This window comes from Mustela lutreola, chromosome 3, assembly GCF_030435805.1.
Source record: "Mustela lutreola isolate mMusLut2 chromosome 3, mMusLut2.pri, whole genome shotgun sequence".
In the NCBI taxonomy this organism is placed as follows: domain Eukaryota; kingdom Metazoa; phylum Chordata; class Mammalia; order Carnivora; family Mustelidae; genus Mustela; species Mustela lutreola.
In genome coordinates, this window is record NC_081292.1 from 138,318,944 (window position 1) to 138,343,435 (window position 24,492).

The 24,492-nt window shown below is 41.3% G+C and overlaps 1 protein-coding gene across 1 annotated transcript; it reads left to right on the forward strand.

Annotated features, from left to right (window-relative positions):
- The first annotated feature begins 20,716 nt into the window (after positions 1–20,716).
- LOC131827047 (intraflagellar transport protein 70B) lies at positions 20,717–23,608 on the forward strand. The gene has a single exon (XM_059166945.1). The coding sequence runs from the start codon at positions 20,938–20,940 to the stop codon at positions 22,933–22,935; it is 1,998 nt and encodes a 665-aa protein (XP_059022928.1). The 5' UTR covers positions 20,717–20,937; the 3' UTR covers positions 22,936–23,608.
- The last annotated feature ends 884 nt before the right edge of the window (positions 23,609–24,492 follow it).

Consider the following 24,492-nt stretch of genomic DNA (forward strand, 5'->3'; position numbering starts at 1 on the left):
GGGTTCTTTTTGACAGTGAAGTAGTTTACATTTTTTGGTGAATATACAGCCATATTTAGAGTAGGGATAGTGGTTCCAATGAGTTTGTACCCAGCCTCAGGAGTTGGGTCATAGCTTCCAACCCACGAGTCAGACGAAGTCCACATAAGGAAGCTGGTGCAGTCCAGAGCTCTCAGTGTTCCATGGCCAGGAAAGATTATGCTGAAGAGTAAGAATGCTTGACCAGGCACAGTAACATGGCTGTGATACACTAAGTGAAAAAAGTACTTTGCAAAGAGCATGAATTCTATTTGACCTTAGACAAAAGACATACAAATTACTAACAGCAGTTGTCTTGAGATGACAAGCTAATGGTGTGACTTTTATGTTCTGCTTTATGCATTTCTATGTTCTAAATTTTCCACAATGTACAGATGTATTATTTTTTAATCAAAGGCAGAAGAGAGAAAATAAAAGAGAGAGAATGCTCGTTCATCAACAGAGTTCCCGTTGAAGGTTTGGGTTTATCAAGATGAAAAGTGACCAGCAGATAAACCTCCCTAACATCTGACTCAGACCAAGCTTCTGAAGAAGGATTGAAGTACACTTGGGTTAAAATAAAAACTGCACATGAGAACATAAACCCATATGTGTTGTTTTTAAGTCAACCACATGGGCCATAGCAGTAACGATCGGCCCAGTTCTTGTCCACTCCCAGAAGAGAATCAAAAGAGCACAAAGTATTTGAACATGGCAGGTTTTCCCATCAAGGTTAAACCTCTTCATGCATGGAAAGAATAGGCTCTTTCCAAAGCTGAAAGGGCAAGAATGGTAGGGTCTACAGTCCTAAAGCAGATACAAATAAGTCAACTGGAGTTGTCGGCCTGAGCGTTCAACTTAATAGGCTGAGAGTAAGGAGGTGGGGGAAGGAGAAAGAAATTAAATAAATCTGAACCACAGCCAAGAATCAAAACCCAACACCTTCTACTTGATGTGATGGCTCTTCCAGGAGCCTGTTAACACTTCATAACTTAACTGACACCCACAAAAGAAACCTTTCCACAGGCAGAACACATAACAGTCCGTCCACACACCCAGAAGTGATCACAGTCTCTGGTGCAGGACAGACAATTCTTCCCAGAAAGAGCTCTGCAGTGAAGAAGCAAAAGATTGCAGGGACATTTTTTAATGTCCCTCAACATTCCTGAGTGTGATTTGTCCATTCAAATCCTGGGAAAACACATTTTTGCATTTCAGTGAAGGGCTCCTGTTTGACATGTGAGATAGTGGATTTCCCAGTCTTCTCTGGAAGGCCAGATGAGAACTTGAGGATGGGCTATGAGTTCCTATCCAGAGCTGTTGGTCCACTGAGGTGCTGTCACCTTGGGTCCCTCTAACATGAGAAACATCCTAGTCAAGTTCACTGTGGCAGTCAGGGGTTCAGTTGAAGGTCAGATCTACAAAGTCAAGCAGGTGTCATTCCCATCCTGAGCTTTAAAAAAAAAATACCAGAGCCAGTGGCCCCTGGGTGGCTCAGTCATTAAGTGTCTACCTTTGGCTCAGGTCATGATCCCAGGGTCCCGAGATTGAGCCCTGCGTCAGGTTCCCTGATCAGCGGGAAGCCTGCTTCTCCCTCTCCCAGTCCCCCTGCTTGCGTTCCCTTTCACTGTGTCTCTCTCTGTCAAATAAATAGATAAAATCTTGAAAAAAAAAACTTGCTGGTATTTAAAAATATATTAGAGCTGAAAAATTCTCTGTAGTCATATAAATTGACATATCTCATTAGAGGTTAGGGACGTAGGGTTAGGATTAAGTATGTGTTATTAAATATTAAATGGCCTTTCTAGATTTTTATGATGTATGAATAACATTGATAATCACATCTCCTTTATCCTTCATAACAAAGCAATATGATAAGTAATATTGTCACTACCGTTTTATTTGAAGAAACTGAGCCTCAGGGAAAATGCCTCACCCAAGATGGTAAGCTATTAAGTGACAGAGCTGGGATATGAACCCATATCTTCTCACTCAGCACTCTGTCCACATTGCCTACCCTTGGGCAGCTAGCAGAGTACTACAAAGGAATTTCCAAGCAGGACTTGGAATGTAAGCCCGGACAGTCTGAGAGCTTTTCCAGGACAGGAATCATGTCCTGTTTACCTTCGTCTCAGGGGCTGATGAAACAGGTGAATGATGAAGAGAAGTCAGGAAGACTTAAGGAACACAGTGGGACTCAGTGGCAGCTCACAGACTAATGGCTTTGGGCGAATCAATGTCTCATGATAGGCTCCATCGGAAGGTAAAGCAATGAAACTTCTTAGAGCATCTCCAAGAGCCGGCTTGGATAGTGGCTGCAGCTCTGGGCATATGTAAACCTCCCTCCCTGACCTTTGGGGACTTTCAGAAACAATTTTGGGACACTTCCAAGGCCTAACCTTTCAGCCACTGAAGACTAAAGCAGGTAAAATTTAAATTATTTTTGTATTTAAAGATACTTGTTCTTATTTTTTATTTTATTTATTTATTTGACAGAGATCACAAGTAGGCAGAGTGGCAGGCAGGGAGAAAGAGGGAAGCAGGATCCCTGCTCAGCAGAGAGCCTGATATGGGGCTTGATCCCAGGACCCTGAGACCATGACCTGAGCCAAAGGCAAAGGCTTAACCCACTGAGTTACCCAGGTGCCCCTAAAGATACTTGTTTTTAGACAGTAAACAACAAGTGTTGGAGATGATGTGGAGAAAGAGGAACCATCTTGCACTGTTGGTAGGAATGCAAGTTGATGCAGCCACCTGGAAAACAGTGTGGAGATTCCTTAAGAAATTAAAAATAGATCTACCCTCTGACCCTGCAATTGCACTACTGGGTATTTACCCCAAAGATACAAATGTAGTGAAAAGAAGGGCCATATGTACCCCTGTGTTCATAGTAGCAACGGCCACAATTGCCAAACTGTGGAAAGAGCCAAGATGCCCTTCAACAGACGAATGGATAAAGAAGATATGGTCCATATATACAATGGAGTATTGTGCCTCCATCAGAAAGGATGAATACCCAACTTTTATATCAACATGGACGGGACTGGAGGAGATTATGCTGAGTGAAATAAGTCAAACAGAGAGAGTCAATTATCATATGGTTTCACTTACTTGTGGAGCATAAAGAATGGCATGGAGGACATTGGGAGATGGAGAGAAGTGAGTTGCGGGAGATCGGAGGGGGAGACGAACCACGAGAGACTGTGGACTCTGAGAAACAAACTGAGGCTTTTGGAGTAGAAAGGGGTGAGGGGTTGGGTGAGGCTGGTGGTGGGCATTAAGGAGGGCACGTATTGCATGGAGCACTGGGTGTGGTGCATAAACAATGAATCTTGGAACATTGAAAAAATAAAATTAAATAAATAAAAATAAAGATACTTTCTTTTGAACTTTTAATCTCGAGTGGGTATCCTTCTAAATCAGTAAATAAATATAATCTGCATCATGATGGTTAATAGTTATATTGTTCTCCACAATGAACAAGAACACAATTTATTCAACACTCTAGGGGCACCTGGGTGGTTCAGTTGGTTAAGTTCCTGCCTTCGGCTCAGTTCATGATCTCGGGGTCCTGGGATGCAGCCGACATCAGGCTCCCTGCTCAGCAGGGAGTCTGTTCTCCCTCTCCCTCTGCCCTTCCCTCACCTTGTGCCTGCTCTCAAATAAATAAATAAAATCTTTAAAAAAACAAACAAACAAACAAAAAAAGCCTGGTACTCCCTTGATGGTCATGTATGTTCTTTCCCATTTTTTGCTATTATGACCACGCTGCTATGAACACCCTTGCAAAGAGAGTTTCTGAACTTTAAATAAAGAGGATTGGATGGTCAAAAGAGAAAAGGTGACTTTCAGCTTGGGGAGGAAAAATTAGGCCAGGCTTCATGGCACATGTGAAATCTGAGCTGGACTTGGTGGTCAGGTAGAGATTAGGAGGTGAGGAGCAGGGGAAAGGTAATCCAAGTAGATGACTAACCTAGAGCAGAGGCAGACAGCTGGGAAAGCACGGGGTGTGCATGGGGGAAGAGAGCACTGCATAATGAGATTAGAGCACAGAGGGAGATGATGAAACAGAGGGGCTGGAAACAAGACTTCCAAGTAGGTTTAGACAAGACCAAGGAGGGCTCTGACTGCCAGAGAAAGGGGTCTATTCCTATAGATCAACAAGATGGTTTTAAGCTGACTCATTCATGATAGAGATCAACCTTCCAGGCCTTCATACTCAATGTGTAATTCAAAGTCAATTCTCCTGCTAACGGTAATAAAGAAAAAAGAATGCCCTTGATTCCAGATTGGAATATTAGAAAAGAAAATTCACAGACTCAGAAGTTCAGTGAGATATGCATGAAATCACTTGGTATGGATGCATCATACAGAAACTGTTCAAAAAAAAAGGTAATTATTAGCATGCATAACCACAAAAAGAGGCCATTTTGAAATTCTGGGATTCTGCATTCATTCTATTTTTTAAATTAAAAAAATATTTTATTTATTTGACAGAGAGAGGTCACAAGTAGGCAGGGGGGGGGCAGGAAGCAGGCTCCCCGCTGAGCAGAGAGCCCAAAAGATCATGACCTGAGCAGAAGGCAGAGGCTTAACCCACTGAGCCACTCAGGAGCCCAGGATTCTGCAGTTAGAAACAGCTTTTTTTTTCATGTTGACTCTGCTCTCCCTGAATCTGTGTTTTTAGTTTCCAATAATGTTGCATGGGGAGATGGCAAGCTCGCTTTAAGGAGAGAAAAGGAGAAACCCCACACACCCAGGAGGCTACTGGAGCTAGTTTTCAGATTGCTTTATCTCTTTAGTATTCAAATCCTCACTAGCTGATCATCAAATTCACTGCAGTCTAAACTGGCCTATGATATTTCTTCTGTGTTTGGAGTTTATATTAGAAATTAAGATTTACTGCATTTGCAGATCAGTTTTAGCCTTTTCATGAAAAAAATGGAGGCAATAGAGACCCACTTGTCCAATGTGTCATTTTAAACACGGTGGGCAAGCAGAGGGTGGCAGCTTTATTTATCACCACACGCTCACTGGAGTGCTGGTAAATGGAATTGCTTGCTCTGCCAAGCTCACAGGGAAGAAGCACAGCAGAGAGGCTGAGTTTTTACAGCAGCTCTGTGATCTTGAATTATGAAAGGATTAGACAAGGTTTGAGAGAAGGGAGGCTCTGTTGTTTTTCTTCCTTCTTTTGTGAAGATTTGAGGGTGAGGAAAAGCCTAGAATAAAGACAAGGGAAAAAGTCCACCAGATGATCCTCATTGGAAAATGGGTTGGGAGATTTCTGATTTATTCCCTCTGGTTATTTGCCAAGTCAGAAATCATGATGCAAATAACGACTTTTCTCTCTGGAGTGCGGAATTCATTAGTGTTAGACTTAGTCTTGCTGGGTCCCTGAAGCACTTGCTTTCCCTGGCAACCTTAAGGGCCACACAGTATTCCATTCCATGAATTTGAGAGTTGAACCCCATGTCTGTTTAATGACATAATTACATTACTGATAAGTGAACTATATTTTTCGGAGATGCTTATCTTTTCTCTTTGCTGCTAAACTGTGTCAAATCGAACTGACCTGCAAGCATTTGGATATTTTCTTCAGTGCAGATGCTACAGATACCACTGGTATCATTTCTAGGCCAATCCCTTACTTCTCTCTGCCTGCCTACCCTTTAGACCACACCCCCAGGTCTCTGCTCATCTCACCATCCTTGAGGGCCTCTGCAAAGCATGTGTCTGACAGAAGCCAGGCTTCTGGGAACCTTATTCAAAGGCCTCAGTGTAATGGGAGATTTCTCCCTGCAGATGCAACCTTAGCCTATCTCTCCATCTTCCTTGGCAGCTACCAAATTCTTGAACAAGTAAGTCATGCTGTCCCTTATCTCTGGGCCTTTGCAAAAACTAGTTCCTTGGGAAGAAATGCCCATCTGTTAAGGTCAGCAAGGGCTGTCATAGCAAAATACCATAGAATAGGCACCTTAAACAACAGACATTTATATCTCACAGCTCTGGAGCCTAGAAGTCCAAGAACAGGGTGCCAGCATGGTCAAGTTCTGATAAGGGCTCTTTTCATGGCTTGCAGATGGTTGCCTTCTCACTGTGTTCTCATGAGGTGGAGAAAAATCTCTTTCTCTTCTTCTTACAAGGAAACTAATCCCACCAGGAGAGCCCCACCTTCATGACCTCAGCCAACTCTACCTCCCAAAGACCCCATCTCCAAATACCATCACATTGGGAATTAGAGCTTCAACTTATGAATTTTGTGGGAATACAAAGCATTCAGTTCATAACACCATCCCACCATCAAATAGGATTTGCTTCAAGACTTAACCTAAATGCTACCTCTGCTGGGCATATTTCCTGAAATGCCCAAGGCTATATTCTCTTTTGGCATACTGTGTTACCACAGTATTTGTCACACTGTATCGCAACTGCTGATATATCTATAAGTCTTCTCCTGCCAGGCTGAACTCCTTGAGGGCAGGAAATACTAGTCATTGATGGATCCCTACCACTCAACATAATATCATGCATATAGTAAGCATTTAAATGCCTATTGCCTGATTGCATGAGTCAGGATCATGCTAGTTGTTTCAAGAACAATGACCTTTAAGACAAAGAAATTTATTTCTCGTACACTAATCTATTGATCCGTTGTTTTATCTGCATATCCTAAATCATCCTTCAGTGAAATGATCTACATTTTGAAGGTACTTATAAGCAGGCAAAGCACCATCCATATACCTTTATTCATCCATAATTAGCCTCAGGTTGGACCTGAAGTCAGTTGAGCATGGCCTGACCACCTGTGCCATTACTCAGGCCAACTTCAGACCATCACATAGCAAGAACAAGGGTGAGACTGTATCTCAGTTATTTCAGATGAGAATTTGACACATGATGGTATTCTGATTCTTTTTTTGTTTGTTTTTTAAGATTTTATTCATTCATTCATTTGAGAGAGACAGAACATGTATATGAGTAGGGGGATGAGCAGAGGGAGAGGGACAAGCAGACTGCACTGAGTGCAGAGCCTGATGTGGGGCTCAATCTCATGATCCTGAGACTGTGACCTGATGAGACCATGACTTGAGCTGCAATCAAGAGCCAGAAGTCCAACCAACTGAGCCACGCAGGCATCCCAATGGTATTCTGATTCTTTTTTTTTTTTTTTTAAGATTTTACTTATTTGGCAGAGATCACAAGTAGCCAGAGAGGCAGGCAGAGAGATAGAGAGAGAGGAGGAAGCAGGCTCCCTGGTGAGCAGAGAGCCTGATGCGGGATTCAATCCCAGGACCCTAAGATCATGACCTGAGCCAAAGACAGAGGCTTTAACCCACTGAGCCACCCAGATGTCCCTTAACATTACCTTCTTAATGTTCAGAATTCTTCTTCCTTTCTAACTATTTCTCACCATGCATTTCATGCTATTCAGATGTGCTCTAAATCTCAAATTTTAAAACACCTGGGCAGAAAATATAAGAGCGGGCTGAAAGGCATGCTAACTTCATTAGAAGCCTATTTTAGGAAATAAAAATAATAAATGTGAATGACCGAAGTTTTCAAAATGAACTTCGAATGGGAATAAACAAACTTAACTAGTCATTTTTGAGGAGTTACTGTGTAACTTCAAATGTTCCTTAGCCCCAAGACTTTCTTTTAACTATAATGACTTTCTAGATTCTTACTTAGCTAAACGACTTGGGCTTAAATCCTCAAAGTGCACATCAGTAAGAAAGTGTCCTAGAGCTCTTGCAAGTTTTATTTTTGTTTAGACCATTGCATTGCCTCAGGAGAAAATGAAAGGGTTCCCCAGTGTTCTGAAACCCATGTATTCCCATGTAAATGACTCAATAAATATGACCACAGCCTCCTTTACACTTCCCAAACTCCAGGTCCTCTCACTATGAAATCTTGTTCTGACTTCCATGCCTTACGTCCTTGTCCTATTCCCTGCCTAACTCCCCCCGCCCCCATATATCTCTTGGGAAGAATATCACTTCCTGAGGTTGGAAAAGGGTAGTAGAAATGATGCTGCTTTGAAAGTTATTGGCAAAGCACTTCCTAGGTTCAACTTGGCGAGGGAGGCTTTCCCACCCTCCTCCAGCAACCCGCCACTGCCATTTCACACAGTGTACTTTCCACCCCAAATCTAGAGCACTGATCTATAAAGAAGAAAGGGAAAAGCAAGCTGTCTATAGAGTCCTAATTCTTCTTCATGGAATAAAGCAACATGTTACTGTGGCTTTTGACCTCCAGAGGTTGGATTAGATGATTTTCCACATGGTTTATTGCGAAAGGTTTTATTACACATTCACCTCACAGATCCCCCAACAATTTAATTGCCATAAAAACAGCTAACATATGTGGCAGGTTTTAAAAATGTCCATCCACCAAATGGATTTGCTTCTCGTGTGGCCGCCCAGAGCTGGCAGCTTTTCCTCCACACACCTCACTAGGGTTCTAAGCAATAGGGTTAGAGAGTCACCCGGAGGAGCTGTAATGAATGTGGCTCTCAGGAGACAGGAGACAGATTCTATGCTTCTACGACCCTCAGAGACATGCCTTGGTTGCCATTTTTCTTTTTCTATACTGGTGGGGGTTTTGCTTGCTTGTGTTTTTTTCTTTGGGAAGTGAGTTTTTAAAAGAACATTCTCTGTGGGCCATCAAATTTTGTATAGTCGATTCCGCGAACACAAAATGACCTAACAGGGCTCATGGCCACTGTCTTCATGGGCTAGTCCATCATATTCTCCCGAGTGTTCTCATTTGCATGCCACCTACATACCTGTTAGAAACAGAGGGAACGAGGGGCGCCTGGGTAACTCAGTCAGTTAAGTATTAGACTCTTGATTTTGGCTCAGGTCATGATCTCAGGGTCCTGAGATCAAGCCCCATGTTGAGCCCTGCAATGAGCACCGCGTTGGGCTCCACACTAAATGGTGAGTCTGCTGGAGATTATCTCCCTCCCTCTTCCTTTACCTCTTCCCCTGCTGTCTCTCTCTCAAAATAAATAAATCTTCAAAAAAAAAAAAAAAGAGGGAAAGAAATCTAGCATAATCTATTAGAAGGAATGCAATAATTTCCTTGGTAAGAAGTCATTGTCTTTACATCCCATTAGCTAGTAACAACAATACTAAAAAAAACCATATATGGATATACTTCTCTTTACATAACAGATTTTACTTCTCAAAGTGAGGCTGCCTTCTTGAGAAATATTTCAAGGTCTAGTTAATTAATATCTCCTCCACAGATATCCAATAACCAGGTGTGATTTCTCCCTTGGCCTCTCTTTTGTTACTTGTCATAGATTCCCCTGGCTATTACTGGGTGATCCGAAAAGCAGCCTCATAGAAGTTTGAGCTCCACCCTGTTAACAGCAGTGCCCCATTATCCTTCTTCAGTAGTGGTGCCTGCTTTAGCTGCCTATAACCTAGCCTGAAGAGGATACTGCCCATCAGAGGAATGCTGTTATCTATCTCTAGGTACCAGCAAGATTTCCCAAGCTCCAGGTACCAGAAGAAGAAAGCCGAGGAAGGTCAATTAAGCCCTCCTCCTGTCCTGCTCCCTCAGACCCTAGAATTATCACCTGGCTTAGGAGTCTCATCCAGGCCCAGTGAAGTCCCTCTTGGGCAGCTCTATCAGTTTCTGGTTTCTAATTTAATCCAAAGGACCACTGAGGGTCCTTCCTTTCTTTATCCTCCTAGTCCAACTGTCATTTTTGACCCTCTCTTCTCTCCCCTTTAGAAACAGAACAGAGAGTGGAATATTGCTTCAGGGGCTAGTAGCAGAATTCATCGGGTGGAGACTCGTATTTGTGTAACAAACACGTGGATAACTTTCCCTACCAAACATGATACCTACCAAACATGTGGATAACACTTTGGCTGTAGCAAGATGGTCCATAGGAGATAGGCTGAATGAGACAAGAAGGCTTACAAAGTGAGAAGAATTTTTGAGTTTCTAGGAGCAGTGCTGGAAGAATAGGGGGCCTGAAAAAGGGGAGACATTGGGAGAGATGAGAAAAGATGATGAGAAGGGATGGCCTAGGAAGAGAGCACGGAGTCTGTAACTCTAGAGAAGAGAAAGTGAGAAATCCCTAGTGCAGTATATGACTTTTTATAATAGGGATAGCTAATCTTTTCAGTACAAAGTTGTTTATTCTGCCATGGACACCAGATTTTTATTAAAAGGAGCTGACTTAGGGGCACCTGGGTGGCCTAGTCAGTTAAGCAGTCGACTCTGGATTTCGGCTGAGATCTTGATCTCAGGGTCATGAGATTGAACCCTGTGACAGACTCTGTGCTCAGCACAGAGTCTGCTGGAGATTTTCTCCCTCTGCCCCTTCCCCTGCTCTCTCTCTCTCAAATAAATAAATAAAATCTTCAAAAAGAGCTGAATTAAATTCATTCAATGAAACAAGCTATAGATTTAAAAATGATGAAGATCAGTATGAATTACTGAAGATAATTTTAATTAGTTCAATATATCAAAATATGTCACATATACAGGCACCCAAATAAACTGAAGTTCTTTCTTTATACACAGCTACATACTGTACCTGGGATAAGAGATAGGGTTTTACTGCTTTTCTTTAACCTAATTATTCTCACATACATCCCCCTCCCCAATGTTACTCCTACTTAGTGCCTTGTGGGCGTGGTATATGGGAAAGTGTAAAGAAAATGAGCATCTCCCATATTTGTATAGTTGTAAGAAATAAAGGCTATGCCAGGAAAAGTAATATTTAAGAGAAGTCCGAGTTCAGTGGAAGTGAAAAATCTGAGTATGACACATTGGGGATGGGGTAGCCAGATAAAATACAGAAATGCCCAGTTAGATTTGGAGATAAACAGGTGACTTTTCAGTATATGTCCCAAATATACTTCTCCTTATACTACATGTCTTGCCTGCCGTTTTATTTGCAAAAGCTGGCAATCCTGGAGTAGGGGGATACTGAAATATGTTAGCAGTAAAAAAACTTTTTAGGAGCACCCCGGTGGCTCAGTGGGGTAAGCCTCTGCCTTCAGCTCAGGTCATGATCTCAGGGTCCTGGGAGGGAGCCCCACATTAGGCTCTCTGCTCAGCGGCGAGACTGCTTCCTCCTGCCTGCCTCTCTGCCTACTTGTGATCTCTGTCTACTTGTGATCTCTATCAAATAAATAAATAAAATCTTTTTTTAAAAAGCCCTTTTAAATGTCACAGAAGTGATTTGGTACAGTTAATGTCTGGGTTAAATTATACTATTATTATTCTATTCTATTATTCTATTTAGAATCGGGCTCAAAGAAAGCCCTTCACTATGAAACACACAATTTGAATATACCTTTGCAACATCAACACCTTTAAGAAGATCCTAATGCCATTGACTAGCTGATTGTCTAGAAAAAAACTAGCTATTCTGTCTTTAAAGGGAATTGCTAGTTAGACCCTTAAACTTATACAGAAATTAATACTAAAAAGGCAAGTGAACAGGCTCCCTTTTGACTCCCTCCCTATAGGATAAACAGAACGAAATGTAGCCTGGGGACCCCTACCTAAGGAAGACTGCAGTTCTCAAGGAGGCCAGCTTAGTCATCAAATAAACAAGCTGGGGGTCCTTTCCCCATTCTCCAACTACCTTGTTTTATCAGGCAGCAATAATCATGCTCTTAAAATGTCCAAATCTTGTTTTAAAAAAGATCTAAGCCATCCACAGAGGGAGAGTGAAAGAATAGGAAATACTTCTCAATTTTAAAAAAAAAAAAAAAGGTTATTATGAAGGTGCTTAATAAAATACAAGGTAAATGTACTTAAAGTTATAGCTTAAAGTGAAATGTGGGGAACATGTTTCATTTTTATTAAAGCTGGATTTATTGCTTTGGTTTATTGGTTTATGTTCTCAGAACTTAATTTCGTCTCTAGATGATTTGCCCAAAGGAAAGCAGATGGGTCAGCTGCGTGTTGGACCATACCAGCTAAGGGGGTGTGATATGGGTATTAACTAACTTTGGTCTGTGTCAGCCACTCCCAAAGAAACAAAAAACATTCCAAAAAAATCTTTCCAACTTACTCCCAACTTCATCAGGATGAACTTTTTATAAACATCCCTTTTTATAAAAAAATGTGCTTTTTTACCTTTGCCGTGAAACACGACCTCTTTCTCTGTCTCCTATCTGCAAGCTTACATCCCACCCATCCTCTAAGGCTCCTGGATGGCATCACTCCACTTCTCTAGCCTGTCAGCTTTCAGTAGGGGCTGCACCACTCTCAGGGGGCATTTTGAATATTTGTGGGGATGTTCTTCTGGTATTGTCAGAAGAACATCTCAGAAGATTGTTGTTCTGGTATTGCCTAGAACTTATATGTATTAAATGACATACTATTCTATAGAAACATTTTCCCTTTATTTCTTCTTCATATTATAGTAAGGGCATTATTTTATGTATTAATTTAAAAATTAGGTATATAAGGAAAAGTAAAGGGCCAAGAGCAGCCAAAATGCTTCAATTTATTTATTTATTTATTTGGATTTTATTTCTCTATTTGAGAGAGAGCACATATGTGCATGAGTAGGGGCAGGGCAGAGGGAGAAGGAGAAGCAGACTCCCCTGAGAGCATGGACCCCAATGGAGACTCGAACCCAGGACCCTGAGATTATGACCTGAGCCTTAGAAAGATGCTTAACCAACTGAACCACCCTGGTGCCCTGACAGTTCACTTCTGAAAAAGGAAAGTACAGAGGTGGGGTATTGCCCAACCATATTTGGATTTATAATGGAGCTATAGAAATTAAGACAATGTTGTGTGGGTCCCAAACTTAATAAGCTGACAATGGAATAGAATAGAGAGCTCTAAAACAGGTCTATATACATATGAAACCTTGTATATTTCAGAAAAGCCATGTCAAATTGAGGTACACTGAGAGATTGTTCAACAAATGGAACTAAGAAAAGAAGCTTATCCATTTGGAAGAAAATTAGATTGAATCTCTACCTCACAATACACACAATAATCAACTCCCAATGCATTAAAAATTTAAATGAAGAAACAAACTTTTAAAAATATATGTGAGTACAATGTAGCCGTGAAATGAAGAAATTTTCAAAACAAGATATAAAAAGCATTGAGTATAAGAGAAAAGATTAATAAATTTAACTACATTAAACTTAAGTACTTTACCTTAAAGGAAGTGAAAAGTTACTAACTGGAAGAAGAAGCCTGCAATTCACATTACTGATAAAGATTAGGAAAAGAGTATACAAAGAGCTCCTAAAAATCATAAGAAAAACACTAAGAAGCTAGTAGAAAAATGAACAAATATAAGATTGGGCTTTTCTCAAAAGAGAAACTATATATATGGCCAATAAATATGAATTTTGATAAGATGAAGTATTAGAGAGAATGTGGATTTCTAGAATCTCATATATGCTACTGTGGGGATGTAAATTAGACCAACTATTGTGGAAAACAGTTTGGGTTATGTACGATATTAAACATCCAAATACTCTAATGACACAATAATCCCACTTATAGGCATATATACAAAAGAAGCCTTGGACCTGTACACCAAGGAGTATGTACAAATACATACAAATATGTCACAGCATCACTTTTCAAAACAGCAAATATTGAGACACAATCTGAATGCCCATCAATAGGACAGTAAGTAAGTAAACCTGGAATGTTCACTGAATGGTATATAACAGAGTAGTCAAAACCAGTGTACTGCAGAGACATGTGCAAAAATATGGATGAATCTCAGAATTACAACATTACAAGAGGAGATACATGTGAATACTTTTGATAAAGTTAAAACAACTGAAATAAAAATATGTTCAAGAAACTCATATAGATTCAATGAAACTGTATAAAAATGGAACCAATATGGAGTGTCTGGGTGGCTCAGTCAGTTAAGCACTGACTTCAGCTTAGGTCATGATCTCAGGGTTCTGAGATCAAGCCCTGCATCAGGCTCCTCACTCCGTGGGGAGTCTGTTTGTCCCTTTCCGTTTCCATCTGCTCCTCCCGCAACTCATGCTCTTCTCTGTCTCTCAAATATATAATTAAAAATGTTTAAGTTTTAAAAAAAATGGAAGAAAGACAACACCGAACATGAGATTCAGGATTTTGGTTAATCAGGATGAAAAAGATAAGAGCATGGTTTGGGAAACATCTCCAGAGTCAGATGTTGGTTATGGTAAAGGTTCTACTTTTTATGTTGGATGGTGCCATCACTGGTGGTTTTTACATTAAAAATAGTTAAACAAATAAACAGAAGACTAGAAGAGGACCATGAATGGACCAATAATGCAGATTATGTCAGTGATTAAGGATTATGACTGATCAGTTCATGTACCTCCTATGACTTTTTTAAAAAGAAGAAAAAAGGGAAGGAAAAAAGGAAGAGAAATTATGTGTATAGGATGTTATATATCATATACAAAATTCATTTCAAAACAACAAAGGCGGCCTTGGAAAATATTTGTTATAAAAGAGTAGAGTAGGGGCGCCTGGGTGGCTCAGTTGTTAAGCGTCCACCTTTGGCTCAGGTCATGATCCCAGTGTCCTGGGATTGAGCCCTACATCGGGCTACCCGATCAGTGGGAAGCCTGCTTCTCCTTCTCGCTCTCCCCCTACTTGTGTTCCCTCTCTGGCTGTCTCTCTTTCTGTCAAATAAATAAAATCTTGTAAAAAGGTAGGGGGAAAGGGCAAGGTATCTATGATAGAGCTATACACCACCACCATAGCCAAATTGCTGGTTTGTTTTTACTATAAACTCTGAAGCTCTATGTCATGTTGTGCCAACTCATTAGGTACCACACATATTGCCTGGGTTGTGGATTTTCAATGTACTTAAAGTATCTCCCCTGGTCAATGAGTTTCTTGAAGGCTCTGGATTCTCCACAATAATTTATTGAATGAACAAAATATACTATTTAATTTTGTGCTTTAATTTCCTGGAGAAGCAGTTTTAGTCAAAACACTAATTTACACCAGATCATTGCCCCTCCACCTTCTGGAGTTTATCAGGCACTCAGGAATACAGCATCTGAAACATCAGGAGAACATCTATTCCTGGACCCAAATGGTTAACTTAGTTTTGACCTATAGTTATTCAAGCCTAAAATATGCTAATTCCCAAGGAATCTCAACAGCTCCATTTATGTAATAAAAAATAGTTAAAATATATTAAGTACCTACTATGGGCCAGATGCTTTGAATAACCTTGAACAAAGAAATTATTTTCATCCCTGTATTACTAATAAGGGAACTGTTAATCAGCAAGGTTAAGAATCTTTTCCATGGCTACATTGTTGGCAATGACAAGACAGGGATTTGACTTCATAAGGTTTTATGCTGAACTAGCCTGTCTCTTTCAAAATGTTACTGCTACCTGGGGAACTTTTCATGTCTTCATCAAGTTTTTGTTTATTTCTTTGTTGTTGTTTTTGTTGTTGTTGTTTTTAAAGGTCCTTTACAGATAGAAAGCAAGGTCTGCAGGGTTCCATTTGCAGAGGCCAGAGAATATAAAACCATTTCTAAAGATTAAAAGACACAGAAAAGGGAAAGGACCCCTCTATGCATAGAAAGCCAGAGGTTAAAAAACAAACAAACAAACAAACAAACAAAAAACAAACACTTGATGTGCTTATAAAACAAAATAATGTTATTAAATTATTCAATAGGAGAAAGTGACTAAATCAGTTGAAGTTTCTGTATCATCCTCAAATTCTACTACCATTAAGTAGCAACCATCCCTTTCAAAACCATTTGAACTTTCAGTCTAAAGACATTCCCATACATGCAGGCAGCAAGAATCATTAGAATGAATGACCACATCTTACACACTTGAGAAGGAAACTCTCACTAAGGAAGCAAAGCCACTGGGAGTCTTGTTTTGCACAAGAAGGTTCTGCAGAGTAAAACCCTAAACAAAGAAGGGAGGAAAAGTGCCCTGAGTCTTTGTAAAGATCCCAGGAAGAGATGAAGGGAAGCCATTTAGGAGACTTATCGAAGATCCGGGAGAGAGATGGTGGCAGAAAGCAGAGGAGCAGTAGCAGAATTCGGAAAGAAGTATACAGAGCTGATATATTTCAAAGGCAGATTGTGAGAACTTTATTCACTGGATTCGGGGAGTACAGCACCAGGAGGCTTGGAGAGGCTTGGTTTCTGAGTTGGGCTCCATGGTCCACCAGCACAGGCCCTGGGAGTGTGTTCTATAACTCTCTACAGAGAAAGCCTAAAAAATACTACAATACTTTTGAGACAATTAGATGGCTGGTTGTCAAAGCCATCATGGATGGCTCTCTACTCTTGTAAGCCAGAAAATGCACTCAAAAGCTGATGACAACTTTCTTTAATAAAAATAGCATCTTCTGGGGGCGCCTGAGTGGCTCAGTGGGTTAAGCCTCTGCCTTCAGCTCAGGTCATGATCCCAGGGTCATGGGCTCTCAGCTCAGCAGGGAGTCTGCCTCTCTGCCTACTTGTGATCTCTGTCAAATAAATAAATAAAATCTTAAAAAAAAAAAAAAGAATAGCATCTTCTGGGGCGCCTAGGTTGTTCAGTCAGTTAAGTGTTTGCCTTTGGGTGAGGTCATGATCTCAGGGTTCTGGGATAGAGTCCCACTGCTCTGGGAAGAATCTGTTTCTCCCTCTCCTTCTGTGTGTGTGCTCTCTCTCTCTCTCTCAAATAAATAAATAAAATATTAAAAAAAAAAAAGAATAGCATCTTCTACCATGGACTTCACAGACCTTTCCCACCCAATTTATTATTTCCATGTCTAAACTACAGAAATGAGAACAAGCATAGGCCATATCTGACTATGAAGGGTAGCAATCTTGGGAGAAAGAAGTGATACTACAAATCATTTCTTGCCTCTTAGAAATGTGAAAAAATGCTCAAATGAAGTGATTTGGGTACCAGTCCCATCAATGCATTCCACAGCGCACTCCAACACTAGGGAATAAATTTTTCAAGGGTAGTACCACCTTTATGGCTACTCTGCTAATTCCTTTTTCTAAACCATGTTTTGTGATCTCCCTAATAAATTAGTTTGGATGATAACATCATAAACCTCAAAACAGAAATTATTTGATCAAAAGCAAGATATATGAAGAAGGAAACATATTATGATATAAAATATTAATAGAACGGAACTACCAGAGGAAAAAGATTAAGTCTCAGTGAGGTTAACTTTCTCACCATCTGAGCCTAAATGTTCCCAAGTGTGGCTTCAGCACACAATCTTTTCCAAGAGTCTTAAAAGATTGAACAGATGCTCCTAAAGGTCGATGAACTGCATTACAACTTTGGTACTAATTTATTCTTTTTTTCCCCGTTTATGGGTGAGAGGTGAGAGGTGGTGGAAAGCGGGTCAGTTCTATCATCATCAACAGACACACAGGGACAAAATATCAAGCTGGACTCCAGAGGAATCAATCTGGCCATCCTGCAGAAAATGGCCCGGACTGGATGGGAAACAGAAATAATAACTTGGCAAATGGTTTTGCAGAATGTTTAATCATAGCTGAGGTTGAAATACTCATAAAATAACAATGTTTACTAAAAAGAAGTGGTTATTTTTACAAGTTAAATAAGAAACAGTCATTTCCAATTAGCTTTATAAGAGAATGCCAAATAGAATATCAATGGGATTTAATCATCTCATGTTTTGGCAGGGACAAACATGAGCACATGGAAGAGCCAAATATCGTGCTTTTAGCTCCTATACATTTTGCCTAAATGAAATTCTTCTATATGGTCAACATGCCTCTGCTATGCAGCAAAATCCACCCTGAGTCCAACTTTATTTTCTCAGAGCCTAGTTTCTTTCAATAAGGCAATGAATCATTTTATTGCAACTGCCAAATGCTCTCTTATTGCTAGGAATGCTACGATACCCTTACTTTCTGATACATGTTCCAGCTTTCCAAGATTTTGCTGGAAACAAAATGATCCTTTATGACATTTTATAATATTCCACCCCATTTATTGCTTTCCAGAATTTCTGTCATTAATTAAAGGGCCTTCTTTCACTACTGCCCCCCCAAACTAGTGTATTCCCCAACTGCCTATCAGAGACTAAATAAAAGTCAGTCTATCACAGCAGCAGTGATGGTCGTGCCAATTTCACAGTGTGATTTGTGCACTCATTTCATTTTGAAAATGACCCTTCCCTCCATCTGTCTAAACCGAATGTCCTGCTTTTTGCAAGCCAGGCCTCAGGAACAGTAGCACAGGAAACAAGGAGAAAGACACAGAGCAGCCTCCCTCCTGCCCCCATCAGCTGCCTCATCCACAGACAGGTAGCAACACAAAGAGGGGACCCCAACTGATGCCTAAAGAGATCAGAAAAATTTGGGGGAGAAAAGATGGCCCATTTTTCATACATTTCCAAGAAGCCATTTGAAGGTGAATGTTCTCATGATACAACTCTGAAACACATGAAAAGATATAAAAGGCAATTTCCCATTTCTATGTTCTGTCATTTTACCTTGATTTAATAGCAAATTACCAAAGGTAATAGCTTCATACTTAAGAACTTAAAATACATTAAGATTTCAAAATATTGAGCCTTTTGGATAATTTTTTTTTCAAGAGTTAAGTGTCAGTCAGGCAGCCATAAAGGAGAAGACACCCTATTTCCTGATTATTCAGCCACACTAGCTAGCATCCCTCAAACCATGTACCTCCTTTGGTTGAAGACCAGAAAAGGCTGCAGCCAGAGACTGGGTCGAAAGCAGCTTTTGAGTAGGGTTATATAGAGGTCTTCTCAGCTGCTTTTTCAGGGAATCTTGAGTAGCCCAGAGACCCCCTCAATTCCTCTGAAATGGGTGCAGTTTCTCCTTTTGCCAGTATTCATGCAGTGAAAGGCTCTTTGTCTAGATCCATCTAGAAGAACACAAGTTTGGCAAATTTCTCAGCAAGGGAAAAGAATGCTCAAGTACATGAATCAGTTGCTTGACAGTATAGAATCCAGATGCCTAACTGAAATCTCTTTTTAGTTGTAACAGGTGACTAGGAACAACACTGCCACCCAACAATCACTTCCTTACATCTGCTAACAGCTGCAACTCAGGCCAGAAAGCTCCAATTTTACTGCCCAAACCAAGGTGGTTGTTTTAATGGGGAAAATAACAAGCAAAAAACCAAGACACTAGTATTCCCTCAAAACTGAGCTCTTAGGTAATACATACATTGAATTAATTCAATAGTCTCACTTTCCTAATAACTAAGCTTTTGGATATCATGGCTCAGCTGTTCTTTTTTTTTTTTTCTCTCTCTCTCTCTAATAAGCAGAATACAAGGTGATTATTAAGCTTAGAGATAATCTATATGAACAGTTTAATACAGTGCCCTGCCACACAGCTGATATTGGTTCCAAAACGAATTTATAGAACTTACAGGCTAATGCTACTGAGGCGGGTAAGGGATTTGCACTGAAGTCTTTAATTACATAGCAAAGACATGGTTTTACCTGGACTATGTTTAGCTTGGATTGTAGTGAAGCCAATGGAAATCTGAAAGACTGTGTCAGACTATGAAAGAAAACCCCATTACCCCAGAGGCACTGCATATGATATTCATATCTTACAGCTATTTTTTTTTCCCCTTTAGAGAGGGACATACACACACAGCGGGAGAGGAGAATCTTAAACAGGCTCCACAACCAGTGTGGAGCCCAACATGTGGCTCGAGCCCACAACCCTGAGATCATGATCTGAGCCAAAATTAAGAGCCAGACACTCAACTGACTGAGCCACCCAGGCACTCCATAAATTATAGCTAATTTTATTATCTTAAGAACTGCTGCTACCTCACTGGGGTAAGCCAGTTGTGTCTTTTGCTGTTTTGTCTACCTTTGTCTCTAATTTCTGATTGAAAAATTATATTCATCTTTCACAAATTTTAGTCTCCACATCAGTATAAACTATGGGTATGTTTTTTTATTAGTGATCTATTATAATTATATAAGATAATTATGTTCCTAGTGTTCCACTGTCCCATGAGGGACAATATTAAATTCAAAAGTATTTACACAGATATAGCCCAGAGGTAGTAACATGGAATCTAGAGAGCATCTATTCCAAATACATGACAAAAGAACAAAATAAACTCCAGGATTTTTTTGTACTGGAACAAATTTCCAGAGATCTTCAAACTAGGAATCCGAGGTAAAAAAAAAAAAAAAAAAAAACCTTAAGTGTGGGAAATTTTCTTTTCTTTTTATTTTAACTGAAATGAAATCCAATCTTTATCAATGATATCCAAAAACATTAAAGCCTGACAAGTACATGAATCAGCCTCTCTCTCTCTCTCTCTCTCTCTCTCACACACACACACACACACACACACACACACACACAAATTAAGTAGGTTTGGAGAGTTAGAAGAGTTAGTGCAGAGAAACTTGGTCGTGCTTTTATTGTCATCCCACCTTGGAAAAGACCAGGTCATAGATTTTCTCCACCGTCTTTCTATGGTAGTGAAATGTGAAGGTTCAAGGCAGAGGATAGCGCCAAGTGTAAACGCTAACGAAAAAAGTCAGAAAAACCTCACCGCCTGAAGACTGCGCGTCCACCTGGCGGAGACTACGCCTCCCAGCATGCAACGCGGTCACGACCTCGGCAGCGGCGCGATTGAACCAGAGCATGACGGGAAGTGGAGTCTCGGTCTCTGAACTACCCAGAGCAGTTTCTTCTTTGGTAACGCCGCTCACAGTCTGGAGGCTTGGTGAGAGCCCAGACATGAAATACTCAAATTCGTGACTCCTTTCTAACCCTAGTCTGGTCTTCCCCTGCAATGTAACATCATTGGGAATAGACAAAAAAAAAAAAAAAAAATCACAAAAAGAAAAAAACCCTAACTCTTCGTCGTATCTTCCGCTTCCGGCGGGCTCGTTGCCGTGGTAACCAGCACGCAACACCGCGGCGGCGGTTATGGCCGGGCTCAGCGGCGCGCACATCCCCGATGGGGAGTTCACCGCGGTCGTGTACCGCCTCATCCGCGACTCCCGCTACGCCGAGGCCGTGCAGCTGCTGGGCGGCGAGCTCCAGCGGTGCCCGAGGAGCCGCGCCGGCCTGTCGCTGCTGGGCTACTGCTACTACCGCCTGCAGGAGTTCGCGCTGGCCGCCGAGTGCTATGAGCAGCTGGGCCAGCTGCACCCCGAGCTGGAGCAGTACCGCCTGTACCAGGCCCAGGCCCTGTACAAGGCCTGCCTCTACCCAGAGGCCACGCGGGTGGCCTTCCTCCTGCTGGACAACCCCGCCTACCACGGCCGGGTCCTCCGCCTGCAGGCCGCCATCAAGTACAGCGAGGGCGACCTGCCCGGGGCCAAGAGCCTGGTGGAGCAGCTGCTGAGTGGGGAAGGGGGTGACGACAGTGGGGGCGAGAACGAACTGGACGGCCAGGTCAACCTGGGTTGTTTGCTCTACAAGGAGGGACAGTACGAAGCCGCGTGCGCCAAGTTCCTCGCGGCCCTTCAGGCTTCGGGCTACCGGCCTGACCTCTCCTACAACCTGGCTTTGGCCTATTACAGCAGCCGGCACTACGCCCCGGCGCTCAAGTACATCGCCGACATCATTGAGCGTGGCATCCGCCAGCACCCGGAGCTAGGCGTGGGCATGACCACGGAGGGCATCGACGTGCGAAGTGTTGGCAACACGTTAGTCCTTCACCAGACTGCCCTGGTGGAAGCCTTCAACCTCAAGGCCGCCATCGAGTACCAATTGCGAAACTACGAGGCGGCCCAGGAAGCCCTCACGGACATGCCACCTAGGGCAGAAGAAGAGTTAGACCCCGTGACCCTGCACAACCAGGCGCTCATGAACATGGATGCCAGGCCTACCGAGGGGTTTGAAAAGCTGCAGTTTTTGCTCCAGCAGAACCCCTTCCCCCCGGAGACCTTTGGCAACCTGCTGCTGCTCTACTGTAAGTACGAGTATTTTGACCTGGCAGCTGATGTCCTGGCGGAGAATGCCCATTTGACCTACAGGCTGCTCACACCCTATCTCTATGACTTCCTGGACGCCATGATCACTTGCCAGACAGCCCCAGAAGAGGCTTTCATTAAGCTGGACGGGCTGGCAGGGATGCTGACTGAACAGCTCCGGAGACTCACCATACAAGTACAGGAAGCAAGACACAATAGAGATGATGAAGCTGTCAAAAAGGCAGTGAATGAGTACGATGACACTCTGGAGAAGTACATTCCCGTGTTGATGGCCCAGGCAAAGATCTACTGGAACCTTGAGAATTATGCAATGGTGGAAAAGATCTTCCGCAAGTCTGTGGAATTCTGTAATGACCATGATGTGTGGAAGCTGAACGTGGCTCATGTCCTGTTCATGCAGGAAAACAAATACAAAGAAGCTATCGGTTTCTATGAACCCATCGTCAAGAAGCACTATGACAACATCCTGAATGTCAGTGCTATTGTGCTGGCTAACCTGTGTGTTTCATACATTATGACAAGTCAGAATGAAGAAGCCGAGGAGTTGATGAGGAAGATCGAGAAGGAGGAAGAGCAGCTGTCCTATGATGACCCAGATAAGAAAATCTACCACCTCTGCATTGTGAATTTGGTGATAGGGACGCTCTACTGTGCCAAAGGAAATTACGACTTTGGTATTTCTCGGGTTATCAAAAGCCTGGAACCTTATCATAAGAAACTGGGAACTGATACCTGGTATTATGCTAAAAGATGCTTCCTCTCCTTGTTAGAAAACATGTCAAAACATACGATCATGCTTCGTGACAGTGTTATTCAAGAATGTGTCCAGTTTCTACAACACTGTGAACTTTATGGCAGGAACATACCTGCTGTTATTGAACAACCCCTGGAAGAAGAAAGAATGCATAGTGGAAAGAATACAGTCACATATGAATCCAGACAGTTAAAAGCTTTGATTTATGAGATTATAGGATGGAATATATAGTTATGTCTGATAATGTCTTTATCATAATAGTTTTCTATATCTGTATTTTATAGTTGTATCTATATTTAGCTATCATCATCTTTATATTTGTCACATGTTAAACTTTGTACATTTGAAAATCATATTAGATTAAGCTTATTTTAACTTTGAACTAGAAAGATACATGAAAAATTATTATTTTTACTTTTTTACTTCTTTTAACTTTAACCTAGAAAGATATATGATAAATTTAAAACTGAATTGGTACTCTGTGCTTATTGGAACTTGTAGTGCCCATGTTCCCTCTCCTTTTTTTATCAGTTGTGCTTGGCTGTATTTAGAGTGTCCCCTGTACAGGGATTACAATTTCCAGCACTATCTTGGCATGATCAAGCCCAGAACAAAGTAGTTAACATAGAGGATTTCTAGGCTTTTAGTATTAAGTTTTAGGGATTGTGTGTTTTATTCTCACAAGTTACCCTCATATTAATTTAAAATGCACACATGTTGCATAGAGTTTAAGATGTTTTGGCAGGGTTTTTCAATATAGATTTAACACTTTCTGTAACCAAAATTCCTTAGGTGATAAAAGTTCTTGTTTTCTTAATGGACAAGATTCAGTGGGAAATCTTGTGCCCTTAACAAAATTATGGTGCTATAGTATAAAGACAATAAACAATTGCTAAAAAAACAACTTTACATAGTTATCTTTTGTTCCATTTGTTAATAATATGTACATATGAACAAGATACACTGTTACTCTTTTTCATAACTCTGCTCTCATTTATGTCTAGACAGTGACTAAAAGCAGAGGTACCCTAAAAACTAACTTTTTTTAAAAAAAAGATTTTATTTATTTGACAGATCACAAGTAGCCAGAGAGGCAGGCATTGGGGGGTGGGGGGGGGTGGGGGTAGCAGGCTCCCTGATGACCAGAGAACCCGACATGGGGCCAGGACCCTGAGATCATGACCTGAGCCAAAGGCAGAGGCTTAACCCACTGTGCCACCCAGGTGTCCCCTAAAAACTTATTCTTAATTCCTACCTACTGAGGATAGGTTAATGCTGGAGTTGTTTCTGTGTTGTAGCCTCTCTGGTAAGGAAAAATTTACACCATTCCCGTGACCCCACCCAACTACTTTCCTACCTCTATCACGATGAAAAGTTCTGAAACCTTATCTGGTAGATTCATAATGCCAGCTGCATACCTTATCTGGTAGATCATAATGCCAGCTGCATACCCACAACGTTCCCAAGGAGAACTCTACTCATTCTGCTTAGGCATTTTATTTTATGAACCATATATGAGCTTTACTATTTGTTTACCTACCTTTTATCCATAAATGTAACTGTCAACCCCAAGTTGACCTGGTTCAGAAAAGAAAGTATTAGGTTGAATTACATGAAATTGCTGTTCTTCAAAGTTATTGACCTACAAAACTAGCAGTTTCTCATGGTTCAATCTGATAGCTTTCAAGTAATAGTGAATCCCTGCATTAATGAAATGACGATTTTTTTTTTTCTTCCAGGAGAAATCCCTTATGTGCAGCATAAACCCTTTGCAGCATGACTTCCTAG